This window comes from Argopecten irradians, chromosome 6 (genome assembly GCF_041381155.1).
Source record: "Argopecten irradians isolate NY chromosome 6, Ai_NY, whole genome shotgun sequence".
Lineage (NCBI taxonomy): Eukaryota > Metazoa > Mollusca > Bivalvia > Pectinida > Pectinidae > Argopecten > Argopecten irradians.
The window spans coordinates 15,661,695-15,679,748 of record NC_091139.1 but is presented as its reverse complement, the minus strand read 5'-3'; the positions used below and the strand labels follow the sequence as shown (position 1 = coordinate 15,679,748).

At 34.8% G+C, this 18,054-nt stretch overlaps 1 protein-coding gene across 2 annotated transcripts; it reads right to left on the bottom strand.

Moving 5' to 3' along the window:
* Window positions 1-1,546: 1,546 nt before the first annotated feature.
* Window positions 1,547-14,477, bottom strand: LOC138325138 (membrane progestin receptor beta-like). Of its 2 annotated transcripts, XM_069270590.1 has the most exons (4): window positions 14,235-14,477; window positions 7,630-7,708; window positions 4,999-5,992; window positions 1,547-2,184 (listed from the first exon to the last, which is right to left on the bottom strand). In XM_069270590.1, exons 2-3 carry the CDS (start codon window positions 7,696-7,698, stop codon window positions 5,018-5,020), a joined length of 1,044 nt encoding a protein of 347 aa, XP_069126691.1. In that variant the 5' UTR covers window positions 7,699-7,708; window positions 14,235-14,477; the 3' UTR covers window positions 1,547-2,184; window positions 4,999-5,017. The 2 variants fall into 2 exon arrangements, with proteins under 2 accessions (XP_069126691.1, XP_069126690.1); XM_069270589.1 differs by lacking the exon at window positions 1,547-2,184 and having other exon boundaries at window positions 3,786-5,992.
* Window positions 14,478-18,054: the final 3,577 nt, after the last annotated feature.

The window sequence follows — 18,054 nt, the reverse complement described above, 5'->3', positions numbered from 1 at the left end:
CTCTGGGTCTCAATTACGAGATCCACATGCAGGGAAGATGCCAGATACTAGCAGTACATTGTAGGTCGAAACGGTTTTATCCGGAAATATTTAGAGGGACAATTCAATCTAAGAGTACATTAAAATTTGCACATATTTCGGAAACAAACCAGTTCTAATAGAAATTAATTTAGTTGGTTTTACTGTAATATGCCAGAAAAACCCACTGTAGTGAAATGTATATGAAATGTTCAAACTCGTTTACTGTCCGCCATTAAACATAGTGGTCGGATGTCTTGTATGCCGACCCCTGGCCCATGCTAGTGTAGTAAAGAATTTTTGCCTAGAACTACATGTACTCAAATCTCTCTTACAATTGTGTGTTCACCTTATTAGATGCATGTTCTTGTCTAAAGATAATTTGATCAACACCCCAGTGGTTATGTATTGATTTGTTTAACGTGCGTGACTTTGGCTCGAGTATGGGTACAGCGAACATGTTGTACCTGCTTAATCGTATTAATCAACAATTTGGAATTTCAACGGTATCAATCAAAATACTTTTAAACAATGTCGTGAAATTTGTCAATATTTTTTGTTATATGTTTCATAAGGAATGTAGAACAATTCATTTATGTCATATTTTGCTTCGTGGTTATGTAACAGAATTAGCCTCATTGAATGGTCCCTTTAAACTTTATTACATGCTGAGCATAGCAGATAGTTTTACACATGGTCAAAATAAATATAAAATATTTAGTTAAAACTATCAAATGGTATTCTGTTGAAAAAGATTGTAGACACAGTATTTTAAAATATACCTATATATATCGGTATTCTTCCAAAATACCCTCTAATTAGGAGTTAAAATGAAGTTATTACTTCATCCACAGGTGTCTAGTTTGAATTAATACATATAAGTTCATCAACAATTGGTGCCATCGAAATAAGTGATAGTCAATTTTGAAAGATTTCCCTATTGCTATTCCAAGATAATTATCAATCTGCTGTCACAGGAAAACCTATATATCGGCTTGCCTTGAAAGCGCACGCGACACAGAAAAAATATTTCCTGAGCTGACCTTATGCCCACTACCATTTATTTACGGTCGTAATGTTTTGATGTTTTGACGGGATATTTATTTCAAGAGACGAAATTGGCTTTTTGGCTTTCATGCGGGACCCCTATTTTTACGCAACGACAAACTAATGATTCTAGCATTGTAACATCGTGTTAGTACCCGCTGTTCATCAGACGATACTGAAGATATCTTTGTCGAATTCATGCTTTATCATTAGTTGTTCTCTGTCTAAAGGTAATGTATGTTCCATCTTAGCCCGAGATACTCTGGCCCTAACACCAGACTTAGACATTATGACAGATATGTGTCTGGCTTTATGACTAAGTCTGGTATCAGGCCAGAGGATCTCGGGCTAGTTCCATATTTGGTCTGATCATACGACCGGCTTAGACTTCTGAGTGTTAAGTAGCACTAAGCATTCAATTGTATCGATTAAAATTCGTGAATGAAATACAAAATAAAAAAAAAGAAACACATACTCAGTAGATTTAGTTTATCGTTTAATAGTCGAAAGCATATATATACAATCAAACTAAATATCGCTTATCTTCACTTAAAATTGAAATGCGTTTAATTATAAATATTTCCAGTATATAAATCAATGTAAAATACAATAGATAAAAAATATAAACATCCTTTTGTCGCGTCATATAAGCATTGAATGCATGAGATGTAAAATGTAAATATAAATCGGAATGAGCATATGTTGTGTAAAGGTTCGTCAATAAATATAACTGAGACAGGTAGACATCATCCTCGATTTCACAAGGGCTACTATTATTGTAGTTATATCTAACCCTGGAATAGACCAAAGCAAAAATGAAGGCTCTGTGAGCGACAACTTATGAGCAGGTAATGTGATCCTTTGATGTACATAATAAGAATCGAATAATGGCGCACTGTGGTTGACTGTGTTGCTCTTGCTTTGAAGTTGGGTGTCGCTCTCCCCGTAATTTTAAAGCCTGTCTGCAGGCCTGTGATTGGTCAGTTATTTTCTTCTGAACTGCCTCCAGTTTTACTGTAAAATAGTCCAACGGTGAATATAATGTCAGTGATAGTAACCCCTAGTGTATCAAGAATGGACAGACATGGGCACCAACGATCCATGTCCCAATGTTGTGATCTACGTAATTAAAAATGTATAGCCAATTACAAAATCAATAAAATATACAAGTAGTGTACTGGCATTATACCATGGAAGCTACGCAGTACTAATATAGTACAATTAGTTCCACATCACATTTCAAACAATTAATTATTTATAAAATACGAATACGTTACGTCTGGTAAAAATATATATTCATTCACTTTAAGGTCAGACAATTCCATGAACTGAGGCTTATCCTAAACACAACATCAGTAACAAAAATACATTTTTCAAATAAAGTATAAAATCAAAATTCCATACAAAGTCTGAGTCTCCAAAAGCAAAATATTATTTTTGTTATTTGTTAATTGTTACTTGAAATAACCATTAATGATAACTCTTTCATTTACATCAGAGTGCTTTCCAATTGTTCTAATCAATTTTCTGTATGGATGATGATCATCAACTGCCATATATCAATTTCAGGCTCATATGCTAGTTTTATGTATTCCCTATATAAAATTTAATTACATTTAAATCATCGTATTTCCGTAACTCATTATAAACCGAACCAAATATCCTCAATTTTCAAATGAGATATGGAGTTTCTTTCACATTATCAGATGTGCTTGTTACATACAAGAATATCGATGGTTTAAGGTGTCATGTGCCCTGACGAACTCAACGTTTGGGCAACAGAGTTAATGTACAAGCGCAATATAAACCCTTATTATGACGTCACAATAGTAATTTCAACCCAGTGTGTCTAAAAATACAAACATCGAGTTAATATGCTTAATATTGACTTTCACATGACCATGAGAATAGTAGAAAATCAGAGCATATCAAAATATAATTGAATCTACATGTCAAGTATAAAATACGATTGAGCAATTATATTTATAAAATTCCCATGAACTCCCAAACCGGAATTTTGTGCGTACCAAACACGTACACTATATAGTAATAACTTGCTCACTAAACATCATCGATTATGGCACACAGGATGTATTTACGATAAATTTAAAGTGGTAGATAGATTTTGTTCTATCTTATTTCTTCATTCAACATCTTATCTTAAAGAAATGCATCCGATATCTTGAGATATGTTCATATTTTCACGCATTTTTCTCAGTTTTGTACTAAAAAAATACGATCAAGGTTACATGTTTGAATACAAAAATGGAGGCTTTATTCTCATTTTCACATACAATTGTTGGCCATATTAAAATTTCAAGCTTTCCTTGTTTTAATTTTTGATAGGTTTCAATAAACAAATGAAATAACATCGAGTTTTTAAAGCGATTTACCCCCTCATTTTTTTGGTTGGGTACGATTTTTCAGGAAGTAGATACCAAACAACCGGGGCCGGATCCCGTTACCATACAGTAAAGACCACAGAACGTCTGAACAATTAGGATTATCGAATTCAGCGACACATAATCTCCCAAATCCATGCTATGTATGTGATATACTAGAACACCAATGACTGATGTCATTTTTTATATATATATATATAAAATAAATATATATCTTGTCAGAAACACATAGAGAGATTGAAAAAAAAAATCACCGTCTTTTGCTGCAAGACGGCAAAACTAACATATACTAAATATATAGTAGATGAACTCGCGGTCGAGAAAAACATACCTATTTTTTTAAAACCGTGATTATTTTAATAAATGGGTTCTATACAACATTGACGGATATCTTACATTAAAGAGAAATAATCTATCTTTCCATTGAGTGCTTGATGGACAAAATTGACCAAGTATTGGCGAAGTTATGGCTTGATGAATCGGGAAATTTACGAAAAATATGCTAGGTAGACATTTCCCTGTCCGGTCAAAATGTCGTCTCGGCTCTAATGGGCACCTCAAAAACCAAGCCAAAATCACAAAATCTACGCTTGTGGTGGTAAACAGTACCCATAACGGTGTTCATCCACAATCTCCTTTGGAGGTGTCATGACCCGTACTTTGTAGAAACTCCATTTAAACATCGTGTAGCTCACTTACTTTAACCGTCACCGCCATGTTCCTTTGTTCTTCGGAACGCTTCTCGAGTTTACCCACAAGCACAACATTACATAATTTGCATAATGTAGTCACGATATGTAAAGTCGAGAAGCGTTCCGAGAGAAACTATAATATATATATATGTATACTATTGGTTAAAAATGTTCGTGCCAGGTCCCTGTGGTTTGTAGGCATTTTCCCTTGGCTAACTACTTTAAAGTACATAATTAGTCTAAGAATGTTATTTTTTGCATAAACATATGATAAAGTTTAAGCATTATATCATAGTTCGATATGGCCATTTTATTCGAATAAGATATTTATATATGATAATTGCAATCATGCAAATATGTAATTTTATCTCTTTGATTCGAAACCGGAAGTGCATTTTATCTAATTATTTTTTTTCTTCATAAAATCGTACTTTTAAAACAAACCTAAGTTATCCTGGTTTTGGAGTGTATATCTAAAATCGCTGGATACATACTGAGGTACGATATGCCGGTCGTAATATATCCGAGTTGCTAATCTCTCTAAATATGTATCTGATCTTGTGTATATATGACGCCCGCACCACCAATCTTATTATAATTTGCACTAACGTACATTGCATGAATTTCCATACAAAATCATATCACAAATACTCCAATTTTACTTACACTTTCATACAACAAAGCTTTCATTATCTAACAATGCATGCATTTCCGAACACTTCCATGTTATAAACACTCGAATGAATAAATTAAGGCAACATACATTATCATTTAAAACAATATTACTGTCATGTATTGTATGCGATAATGAACACTCAGCCACTCACTGGTTTACATACTTTGAGACAATGGCGTTCTTTACTGGCATTTATCCGATATTTGCAGGTCTTGTTGAATTTTGCGCTTTGTGTACGGGCTCAGAAGGACAAGCGTTCCTAGGGACAATATCCCATAGGCGATCATAGCCCCAAATATGGCCGATGTGTCTGGCTGAAATTTGCCCGTCTCAAGTCGACCGTTGTCGTTTGCAATTAAATCAACGTATGCAGCCTTGAACTCTAGTAATGTTCCCGTCACGCACAGAAGATGGAATATCTGATGACCTTGACCGACAATATCAAATCTTCCCGGGAAAAATCGTTCTGGAAAATGACTAGAGAAGAAAAATATTGAAATAAACGCAGTGATGAAGACACTTGTATGGTGGTTTAAGGAAGACATGGAGCAAAAATCATCAAACCAGCAGTCCCGATGTCGAAACATCACCAGACCAAATACGACCAGGCCCTGAGAACCGAAGGAGCACACATTCCAAAGCTTACGTCGTAATGGATATGGACGACTGTACCGTAGTTTTGCCACACTGGAGCAGAAAAAGCCGACCCAGCTCAACAAAACGTTTGCCGTCAGGAAGAAGTACTCTGAAAACAGATTGCAATGGCGATGGCAACTGCAATGGAAGGTGATGATTGCGAAACCGAGACTGAAATATCCTATGCCTATATAGTCGATCTGGAAACAGGTGTAGTGTAACAGGGCCGATTTGGAATGGAACGTGTGAGCGAATGTACTTGTACCGGTGTAAATGAGACAGCAGATTCCGAAGGCGAATACCACAAACCAGTGCGAATTGTCATAACCTATGTCCACGGTCAGGTATCGGTGCATGGTACAAAGGATCACACAAAAGCCAAGCAAGTGTGACCAAATGTTGACCGATTCGTTGTGGACTTGGCCGACACTAAGCAGGTAATGACTCCATGACTTGCCCTCCGGCCGGAATCCGGTCAGCACCCCTGGCTCCCGGAACAGAAGTTGGGTGTCCTCGGCCGGTGTAACGTTGAAAATGGACCTCCGTTGAAAATTGACCTCGGGTCAGTTTTAAACGTTGAAAACGGACCCCGAATGCCGTTGAAAATTGAACATGCCGTTGAAAATTGACGGTGTCTAGGGTCAATTCTCAACGGCAAGTCTGTTGAAAAATGACCGTTGAAAAATGACCTAGGCAAACTATCAACGGATGGTCTGTTGAAATATGATCCTAGTACATTCACATATATAACTGTGTGCACAAACTCTGTTATCGCCATTCCTAATTTAAGCGACCCTTCTATGCTGGTATTTAAATTACGTAATCACCTCGATTTGAATTGAAATTTGATATTGTTGTCATCGTAACAAATACCTCATTTAAACATTTTAGGTGCTTGTATGTTTATTATGGAGAATACGTCACTACAAAACTTTCATTTTTTCTATAGTCATTTTGTTCGTCCGTGTAGATAATAATTGTTCTCAGACCGAGGAATTGCTAAATAACACTGAGGTAACGTAGTAAATAAAAAGGAATAGTTGTTATCAACTGCATGCAAAGTTTGTACTATGTGGTGTTCACTTCCGAGTACCAGTGGATAGTGTTACAAAACTATAATTATGGGACATTATTAATTTGTTTCTTAATGATTTTTTATGATTATATTTTCGACGATTTAACGTTTGTCAGATATTCAGTAATTGTTAATATATATTTATTCCCTGACAATACAAGAATGCATGTAATAATTATATATCTGCGTATGGATCAGTTATGTTGTGTTCTGCGTATGGTTGTGTTGTGTTGTTGTATCGTTTTGTGGTTGTGTGTTTTTGTGTTGTTTGGTGTTGTTGTTCCGTGTTTGTGTAGTGTTGTTACGTGATGTTTTTGTGATGTGTTGTTGCGTTATGTTGTGTATTGTTGTGTTGTTATGTGGTGTGTTGTATTGTTATTGTGTTATGTGTTGTGTTTGTGTGTTGTTGTGTTGTGTTGTGGTGTGTGATGTGTTGTTGTGTGATGTTTTGTTGTGTGATTTTTGTGTTGTGTTAATGTTGTATGATGTTGTGTTGTGTGATGTTGTTGTGTGTTATTGTGTTGTTTTTGGGTGGTGTTGTATGGTTGTGTGTTATGGTTGTGTTGTGTGTTTTGTTATGTGTTGTGTGATGTTGTGTTGTTGTGGGGTGTTGTGTTGCTGTGTATTGTTGTGTTGTTAGGTGGTGTTGTATTGTTGTTGTGTTGTATGTTGTGGTGTGGTTGTGTGATGTTGTGTTGTGTTGTTGTGTGATGTTTTGTTGTGTGATTTTGTGTTGTGTTATGTTGTGTTGTTGTGTTGTGTTGTTTGTGTGTTACTGTGTTGTTTTTGGGTGGTGTTGTATTGTTGTTGCGTGGTTGTGTTGTGTGTTGTGTTATGTGTTGTTGTGTAATGTTTTGTTGTTATGTTGTGATGTGTTGTGGTTTCGTGGTTTTGTGGTGTCGTGTTGTGTTTTGTAAAAACGAGTTCTTATGGGGTCACTTTTCAACGGGGTCTATTTTCAACGGGTCGGTGTAAAAAGTGCGCTGAATGTTCAGTTTTCAACGGGTTTCGGGGTCATTTTCAACATTGAAAAATGACCCGAGGTCAGATTTCAACGGGGGTCCATTTTCAACGTTACACCGGCACAGTCTGTTGTATCCGCATCCCATCCGCCATCCACTGGACGACCCCTGGCAGCGCACACGGCCCCATGATACCTGACCTGTAATGTAAATCGAGTGAACCGTATTGATTTGCATACTATTCCATCGACAACAGCTATCAGATGTGCATTGGCAGTACTATAAAGATCCCAGAGTACATAATGTAGTCCGCATAGAAATGTACACAATGCGTATCATAATGATAGGACAAGCTGTTCACATTAAATAAAATTGAAATCATTTACGATGCAAGATATGCTCTCTTTTCACGAATATGTCAAGCCAAATAGTGTCGGGACGGAGATTAACCGAACTGCTGCACAATTGCAGATGTTACTAGCTTATCGATATGGCCGACATTCCATCATTTCTCTTTTATTTGCAATATAGACCATATAAATCAATTTTGCTTGTTACGAGCATTTTCATTGGCTTAAAAAATTTCTTTATCAGCCCATAAAGGACAAAATGGCGTCGCCGTTTGTGACGTTGCTTCTGATTGGCTGAAATGACGGCGTAATGATTTCATAGATAAAAGAGTCCCAAAATGAATTTTGAGTATTGAAGAGATCATCTTTAGTAATTTGAATTATATGAATTAATTTGAATAGATTTTTTATGTTATGGAGATAAAACACAAAAATCTGAGTGTACTCTCATCATAAACAGCTTCGCGTTTTATTTAGAGTACACTCAGATTTTTGTGTTTTATCTCCATAATATAAAAAAATCTATTCAAGTTAATCCTTAAACATATCTACAGATGTATACTTTAAACTTGCAGATAATGATATTATCTCTTCGTCGGAAAGCATAGTAGGCCGGGTACGTATTCATAATTAGTATCTTGGACGAGTTATGACGGTGTGACTACGTCGTGGCCTAGTGTGTATGTCATAGCTGCTAGATATTCTAATATGCAGTTGATGAACCGGATCTGATGCCGATTCCAATCAATATACTGAATGTTGTTATTCACCGGTTCGTTGAACTTTTCATGTCGTTGGTGATATATAATTAAAACGTCTTTACTTGTGCATGAATAGGTACATATAGAGAGATTGCAGCGGTTTGCTTGGTTACTTTAAAACGAAAAATATAGATATTCTAATATGCAGTTGATGAACCGGATCTGATGCCGATTCCAATCAATATACTGAATGTTGTTATTCACCGGTTCGTTGAACTTTTCATGTCGTTGGTGATATATAATTAAAACGTCTTTACTTGTGCATGAACAGGTACATATAGAGAGATTGCAGCGGTTTGCTTGGTTACTTTAAAACGAAAAATATAGCGCCTGTTAGATAGGCTGTTAATCCTTAAACATATCTACAAATGTATACTTTAAACTTGCATATTAAAAACAACGTTTTAGTGGTTACTATCACTGTCGTTATATCCACCCTTTGTATAACAAAACTGAATGCAATTCAGGAGAAAAAACCTGACCAATCACAGGTCTATAGAGACTTCTTTTGAAGATTACAAAGAGAACGATGCCAAACTATAATGCTACACCGTCAACCACAGTTTTTCGTTATTGAATTCTGACCTGCTCATTTGTGCTAAGTTCCATGAACGTCCATTAGCTTTAAAGAATTCCTTTGCTTAAAATCACACATACGTGTAGGAAGGTTCCCTAGCTTAAAATTAGTTCCTTAACTGTTGCGATGTTTTCCTCTAATATGGGAAAAGTTGTCACACACAGAACCTTCAATTTTGCTAATATATATTCCAGGGATATCGTGACAGTGATATTACGAATCTGGAATATCGTGAATCCAGCCTATCTAGCAGGCGCTATATTTTTCGTTTTAAGGTAACCAAGCAAACCGCGGCAATCTCTCTATATGTACCTATCCATGCACAAGTAAAGACGTTTTAATTATATATCACCAACGACATGGGAAGTTCAACGAACCGGTGAATAACAACATTCAGTATATTGATTGGAATCGGCATCAGATCCGGTTCATCAACTGCATATTAGAATATCTAGCAGCTATGACATACATACTAGGCCACGACGTAGTCACACCATTATAACTCGTCCAAGATACTAATTATGAATACGTACCCGGCCTACTATGCTTTCCGACAAGAAGACATGATATCATTGTCTGTTTAGAAACATACCAATTTAGAAGTCTTTTGAAATACAATATCGCAGCTTGGTGTAGTAATGTAGTAGGCCATGGGCTAGGAGGGTCCCACATGCACCCCCCCCCCCCCCCCAAACCTTCGAACCAATATTTTTCTGAAACCTTATGACCCACTGATCACAAATCCAAATGTTTAACATTGCATAAGTTGGGATGAACTTCCGTTTATGACGTCATCAAGATGGCCGCCATCTCGAATTTCACTAAAAATTGAAAAATAGTAGTCATAACATTAACATTTTTCAACCGAAGTAGACAAATGAGGTATCAAAATGACCACAATAGAACAACAAATACATATCCGGACCAAAAAAATCCCAAAATATGTAGTGATTTCTACGCAGGAAATGAAAAAAATCGGATTTAAAGCTCAAAAATGGTTATTTTCCAGCAAATTTTTCATATTTTGTTTGACGCAGCAAAAGTGTTTCCCAACAGCAATCTATTATTTCTAATAAGTTTTTTGACCACTTATCAATCAATTTAAACAACATCAACAACAAAAACCAATGTTAACATTGTAAAGGTTCCGGTTATGACGTCATCAAGATGGCCACCATCTCGAATTTCACTAAAAAATGAAGAATAGTCATAACACTGATATTTTTCAACTAAAGTAGACAAATGTGGTATCAAAATGACCACAATAGAACGACAAATACATTTCAGGAAAAAATAATCAAATATGTGTAGCGATTTGTACGGAAGAAATAAATAAATAAGCTTTTAAGCTCAAAAATGGTGATTTTTCAGCAAATTTTTCATACTTGGCTTGACGCAGCAGAAATGTTTCCCAACAACAAATTATTACTCGCAATCAGTTATTTAAACTCCTATCAATCAGTAAAAACAAAAACAACAACAAAAATATATAGAAATGCAAAAAAAGAATTATTGTTATACCCTCAATTTTGTAGATTAGCAGCGTCTCAAAAATAACACAACGCCTACTGATAGCGTAACAAATGTAACCTAAGCTAAGCCTACGTTTCCGTTAATATCATTAACAGTTCCCAAAGCGTTTGTGTCTTTGAAAATGAGCACATTCATTGTTTATTTCCTATGCATAGCGTAAGCAAAATGTCAGATGGTTACTACAATGTCACTAATATGTCTTTCACTGGTTCTCAATGATAACCATTATCATTGTGCGTGCTTTCTCGCCTCACTGACCTATCCACTGAAGAGACTCGGCATATCTGGTAGCTGGTACATGCAGTCCGAATCAGAGTACTCGAGATATCAGTATCCAATTCGTCGAAAGCCAGATCGACGTCGTCGATGTCGATGAGCTCATGTGACACTGCATTACCAGTGTTGTTCTAGTCTTTTATGACCCATCCATGATCAGAGTTCATATCAGGAACAACAGGTTCAGGGATGTGGGATCTCTTTCAGATTCTAACATATCGTACGTATATGCTGTTTCAGACTTCTCCGGCATAATGGAAATTACACCAGATGCACATTCTTCCAATGGTGGAATTGGTTCTCTCCTTAGCACATAACTCCATAATTCGTATGAAGTACTATTCATCAATCTTGTGGACCCTCGTGCAACCATAAATGGCACAGGTGATATCATCGAGGTCATTAATGAGGGCATAAATGTTAAATGTTTTTCATTGGTCTGACTTTCCCCACTCCCTTGGAGGTGCTGGTTGTGTTACATCTGGTGTATGCGCAAAGAAACCATTGAAGACTCTCCAGTAAAAAGTTCTCTAAAGTGCTTTCCAGACATGGCAAAGAGTGAAACTTCACTGCACACCTCATTTATGACCTCAAAGAATCCACCTGTGCCACCAATGGTCACTGAGGTTGAGGTTCACAAGAATGAGGAATTGTGCTTCATACGAATTAAAGAGAACCAACTCAACCCTCCGCGCAGAATGTTTATCTGGCGTCTTTTCCATCTTGCCGTGGAAGTCTTGAACATCATATAAGATATGTGAATCTAGGTGAAACTAGGTTGGAAACAGGAAGAGCTCCCACATCTCTGAAGCCGATGTTTCTGATCTTAACTCTGACCATGGACAGTTGACAAGTTAGAACCATGATGGTAACCCGGTAATGTAAATGTCACATCAGGTCACCGAGGTCGAAGACGACACTCTGGCGAGAAAGCACGCACAACGAAAATGATTAGCATTAAGAACTAGTGAAAGAAATATGTGACACTGTAGTAGCCATCTTATATTTCCTTGCGTTATACACAGGAAATAAATAATGAATGTGCTCATTCTAAAAGACACAATATGTTTTCGAAAAAGTGTCATGGTATTTACGGAACTTTAATTTGATACCCTATAGCTTTTAGTTAGCGTTTTGCTGTAATAATTCAGTTTGAGAGGCTACTAGTCTACAAAATTTCGAACATGAAAATGGATTATTTTGAAGTCCCATTTAGATATTCAGCCAACTTTAAATTCAAATTTGTTAATATAGAAATCGTCAATAGCCAATGTTATATTCAGGAACTCCTAAAACACCAGGAAACTGTAGTGTTAGCGGTTTGGAAAAAATAACAATCATATGCCGCATCCGGTGATGTTTTGTAAACCAAATGATGGTATAACAACAATACTCTTTTGCATTTCTATATATTTTTGTTGTTGTTGTTGTTTTAACAGATTGATAAGAGGTCAAATAACTGATTGTGAATAATAATTTGTTATTGGGAAACAATTTTGCTGCGTCAAGCCAAATATGAAAAAATGTTGAAAAATTACCATTTTTGAGCTTAAAATATTTTTTTTTCATTTCCTGCGATATTGGATTATTTGGTCCTGACATGTATTTGTTGTTCTATTGTGGTCATTTTGATACTTCATTTGTCTACTTCAGTTGAAAAATGTCAATGTTATGACTATTTTTCATTTTTCAGTGAAATTCGAGATGGTGGCCATCTTGATGATGTCATAACCGGAACTTATACGATGTTAACATTGGTTTTGGTTGTTTTTGTTGCTTAAACTGATTGACAAGTGGTCAAAAAACTTACAAGAAATAATAGATTGCTGTTGGGAAACATTTTTGCTGCGTCAAACAAAATATGAAAAATTTGCTGAAAAAATCACCATTTTTGAGCTTTAAATCAGATTTTATCATTTCCTGCGTAGAAATCACTACATATTTTGGTGTAGTAATGTAGTCATTTTATCATATCGAGAAAGATATTAAAATTTAAGTATCACATTTTCAAATACGCACTTGATTTACTGCATTGACTGAATATATGCACCTTTACAGTACTCGGTTTGCATAGTTTTCATATCTTTTATTGTCGATTTAACCTGCATCTGTGGGCTCTTTCTTCAAAAAAAATAAGCAAAGTCCAAAAAACTGCAGTTTTCTTCTAGAAATTCTCTTCACATTTTTAATAGACCCCACCTCATCCCCACTCCACAAAGAAAAACCAAAGATACATAAAAACAAATAAACAAACGGAAAAAAAACATTCCAAATAAATTCATTTCTATTCATGTATGCACGCTTATATTTATCAAAACAATAGATGCTATAAAATGTTTACGGAAACTGGCACAGATCCACTTCCGATGTATATATGTGTAGCCCGTGCACCGAGACATTCTTGGTTTCTGATCAGTGGTATAAGTGATTATGGTGGTGATGGTAGATATTACCACCTAGCTACGTGTATACTGTACTGTTGTAGCGTAAAGAGATCACTTTCTGACTTTTATCTTTTCCGTTACAACAATAACCATTCAGTCTCCGCATTGCAGTCTTTGAAATGTGTATTTGTGTGGTAAGTCAATTTTAATTGTCTTTTTACAATAAATATACATATATATTTCCATGCAATCATGATTACTTATTCAGATTTTTTTTTATTTCTGAATCAATGGTCCAAAAAATGCTATTTTAAGTCCTGTATAAAGGCAGCATAATAAATTAACGTATGCAAAAAAAAATATTTAATACAATATAATTTAACTTTAGGCTGTAAAGAGATATCTGAGATAATATATGTACTGGTTTTTACGTTAATTAATGTTAAATATGCACATTTAGTAATCGCATTACCGTTTCCAAATGTTTGTATTACTATTCAATTTCAACAGCATATGAATTCATTAAATTGAGGAAAAAAGAAAGCTTATATAAGTTCTCTCCTGCTACTATTTTGCATATGCATAATATACTAGATTCTTTTTTTTGACATCTGAAATCTACATCATGCTCTAAGCCGTGTTATACACAATGTGCTGTACTGAAATAGACTTGTCTGCAAATAATGCAAAATAATACACTGTATGATATACAAATAACTTGGATATAAAAGTCCATCATGGGTAAAAAAAAATCTATAATACCATTACCAGTAATGAAAATCTGCGGTCCAATGAAGAATCAGCCGACTGCAACTTGATGGTAAATACTACATATATATACCTACCTGATTGATATGAATCATCCTCGTGGTCTGTCATTGCCCTTTCTCGAACAGGTTGTATTTTTCCGATACAGCCAAGACACGGTCCACCAAGCATCCAATTAGAGCCAGGAGAAAAATGTAGACACACAGGGATAGAAATCCCTCCATGCCTGCAGGCCTATTCCACCCGAGAACGATCGACATCAGGCCGAAGGCACGCTGTGTTTTCAAATCGAATTGTAGTTAGGATATGAAAAGGTCCGAAAAGTTCCGATTGTTTACCTGGTTGTCAAGATAAACAACGGGTACTCGGTACATGACACTTAATTGACTAATGTACGACTAGGACATTTAATAACTACGAAAAGATTTACAAATACTAAATTTGTTTACACACACATAAGCGTCATATTCCGATACGTTATAATTGATGCAAATGACCTTCAGGTTTTGCTTTACCAGTTTTAAAGAAACTGATATGAAAACATGTCTGAACCGATTTAAATGTCGAGTACGTATATTCATTCTAATCTTCTAATGTATACCACTAACAGTAAAATATAGGCCTGAGGACGACTCAATCCAATAACGTCGGGATTTGTTTTGATTTTCTATGCCGCAAAGGCATGTTTTGCAAAATATTCTGACAAGATTAAAATAAATCGAAAACATGTATAACTAATACAGGTAACAACAGTATATGATGAAGTCCAACAATATATATGGAAATCCAACATGACGTTTGCTCAAAGAGAAATGTTTATCCTAAATTTCTAATCATATGATATATTGAATACGATATATAAGATATCTTATATATGAGATATCTTATGAAGAAAATAAAAGAAATGTGTATTGATTAAGATATCTTATATATCGCGTATTTGTAAGGTATCTTATTTAATATATAAGATTTATCACATAAAACGCTTGATATCCAGTGATTTCGCCCGTGTGATATTTTTTGCATAAGTCACTAGTGTAATATGACCTGGAGCGATTTTCATTGGCTGAGAATTCATTGTGACGTCAGACAGAAACAATAAAATAACGTCAGGAAAAGTGACGTGTCGAAATACATCATGACGTTAAATTCTTTGTTATATATGGTATTTGTAGATATGCGATAAAAAGTATCTTAAATTTTTGTTCATTTGATATGAGATTTTATGAAACTCGTTTCGAAGTTTTAATTATGCTCGTCAAGGCTCGCAAAAACAAAAACTTCTTAGTCTCGTTTCATAAAATCTCATATGAAATGAACACTCATGTAAGATCTTATATATCTTAAATGGGAACGACAATCAACAAAAGGCTGAAAGGTTTAAATTTCAACGAAAACTTCATTCTATATAGGATATCAACGAGAATTTAATTATAAAAGATATCTCATTTATTTAATGAAATATCTTATATAGCAACGAGCTTTCAATTATTTTATTTGACATATATTACATAGATAATGAAATTTTCGAGATAACTCATATATACTATCTGAGATATCTTATAAACTTACTTAAGATATCTTATCTAATTTTGATGTAAGATATCTCATATAGATATTAGGTATCTTTTTTGCATATGATATATCGTATATAATTATATTCCGGATTTGCATATTACAGAGTTATCTGCAGTTGCGGGTAGGTATTGATTGTGAAGTCATGTTTTTGCGAGCATATCGTCATACTTTTCGGAGAAAATGACGTGAATTACGCTCACAAAATAATGACCTAACAATCGATACCTGGTTGTCAAGATAAACAACTGGTACTCGGTACGTGACACTTAATTGACTATAGTACGACTAGGACATTTAATGACTACGAAAAGATTTACAAATACTAAATTTGTTTACACACACCTAAGCGTCATATTCAGTTACGTTATGATTTATGTAAATGACCTTCAGGTTTTGCTTTAATAGTTTTAAAGAAACTGATATGAAAACAATTCTGAACCGATTTAAATGTCGAGTAGGTATATTCATTCTAATCTTCTAATGTATACCACTAACAATAAAATATAGGCCCGAGGACGACTCAGTCCAAAAACGTCGGCATTCATTTTGATTTTTTATGCCGCAAAGGCATGTTTTGCAAAATATTCTGACAAGATTTAAATAAATCGAAAACATGTATAACTAATACAGGTAACAACAGTATATGATGAAGTCCAACAATATATATGGAAATCCAACATGACTTTTGTTCAAAGAGCAATGTATATCCTAAATCTCTTATCATATGAAATATTGAATACGATATATAAGATATCTTATATATGAGATATCTTATGAAGAAAATAAAAAAAAATGTGTTTTAAGATATCTTATATATCGCGTATTTGTAAGGTATCTTATTTAATATATAAGATTTGTAACATAAAACGGCTGATATCCAGTGATTTCGCCCGTGTAATATTTTGCATATGTCATTAGTGTAATATGACCTGGAGCGATTTTCATAGGCTGAAAATTCCTTGTAACGTCAGACAGAAACAATAAAATAACATCAGGGTAAATGACGTGTCGAAATACATAAAGACGTTAAATTATTTCTTATATAGGTATTTGTAGATATGTGACAAAAAGTATCTTAAATTTGTTTATTTCATATGAGATTTTATGAAATGAACACTCATGTAAGATCCTGTATATCTTAAATTGGAACGACAATCAACAAAAGGCTGAAAGGTTTAAAATTCAACGAAAACTTCATTCTATATAGGATATCAACGAGAATTCAATTATACATGATATCTCAAATATTAAATGAAATATCTCATATAGAAACGAGCTTTCAATTATTTCATTTGACATATATTATATAGATAATGAAATTTTTAGATAACTTAGATTTTTATAGTGCTAGTTATCACTGAGGAATGCCAACAGGCAACACACCCCATCAGGTCACATTATAATGACAAGGGCGAACCAGTCGTCCCACTCACTTTAAGCTGAGTGCTAAGCAGGAGCAGAAACTACCACTTTTATAGAATATGGTATGTCTCGACCAGGGGACGGAACGTACCCAGAACCTACCTCACTGGAGCAAGCGCTCAACAGAAGGCCAAATGTGAGGCGGTGTCAAGGGTGACGAAAGGAAGAAGACCATTAGATAAGAAGAAAAGTAAAGATAATACCCTAAATTTAGTCGCCTTTTACGATCATGCAATGGTCCAGCAGATACAATTCTATCGCTTTCTGATTCCCCTAGGAGTCTTCCCTAATGAATGTTGAAAAGCGTCTAATATTCTTTACCTCAATATGAACATCGATTCGGTTCACTGTTCGCCGATGGTATTTAAGGGACTCCGCGACTCACATGTACAGGATGTCTCATAACTTACGTTAACTTTCAAAGTTAAATTGAAATGTATATTGTAAAATTAACAACCTACATTTTTTTTTATTTACAATAGGTGATTACAGAACAAAATGTGGTGGAAATAATGTTATCCTTGAAGTTTGACTTACATTAGGGCACAAGTATGGGAAACGTTTTCATAATAGGTGAATTGACAGTCATTCTGGTAATACTTACAATTTAAGCATTGAAGTCACTATTTTTTAATTTCATCGGGGTATGAAAGAAATTTTGTTTGCAAACTGTGTAAATCCGCGTAGCGGATTCTCACAAAAGTTTGCCAACAAAATTTATTTCATAACCCGATGAAATTAAAAAAAAAAATAGTGACTTCAATGCTTATAATCAATTTTCCAAGCTACTTTATATAATGAAACACGATTACACGTACGATTTCATTGATTTTTTCCAAGGGATTATTTTTTTCATCATGGAATGAAAAAAAATGAATAGGCCAATCAGAAAGCCAG

Bases quoted from the DNA above. Each gene is read 5' to 3' on its own strand.
- LOC138325138 (XM_069270590.1), bottom strand. From the start codon at position 7,698: ATGGGGCCGTGTGCGCTGCCAGGGGTCGTCCAGTGGATGGCGGATGGG. The intron at 5,993-7,629 runs CCGGTGTAACGT...TTCAACGTTACA, and splicing joins TGCGGATACAACAGACTGTG to CCGGCCGAGGACACCCAACT.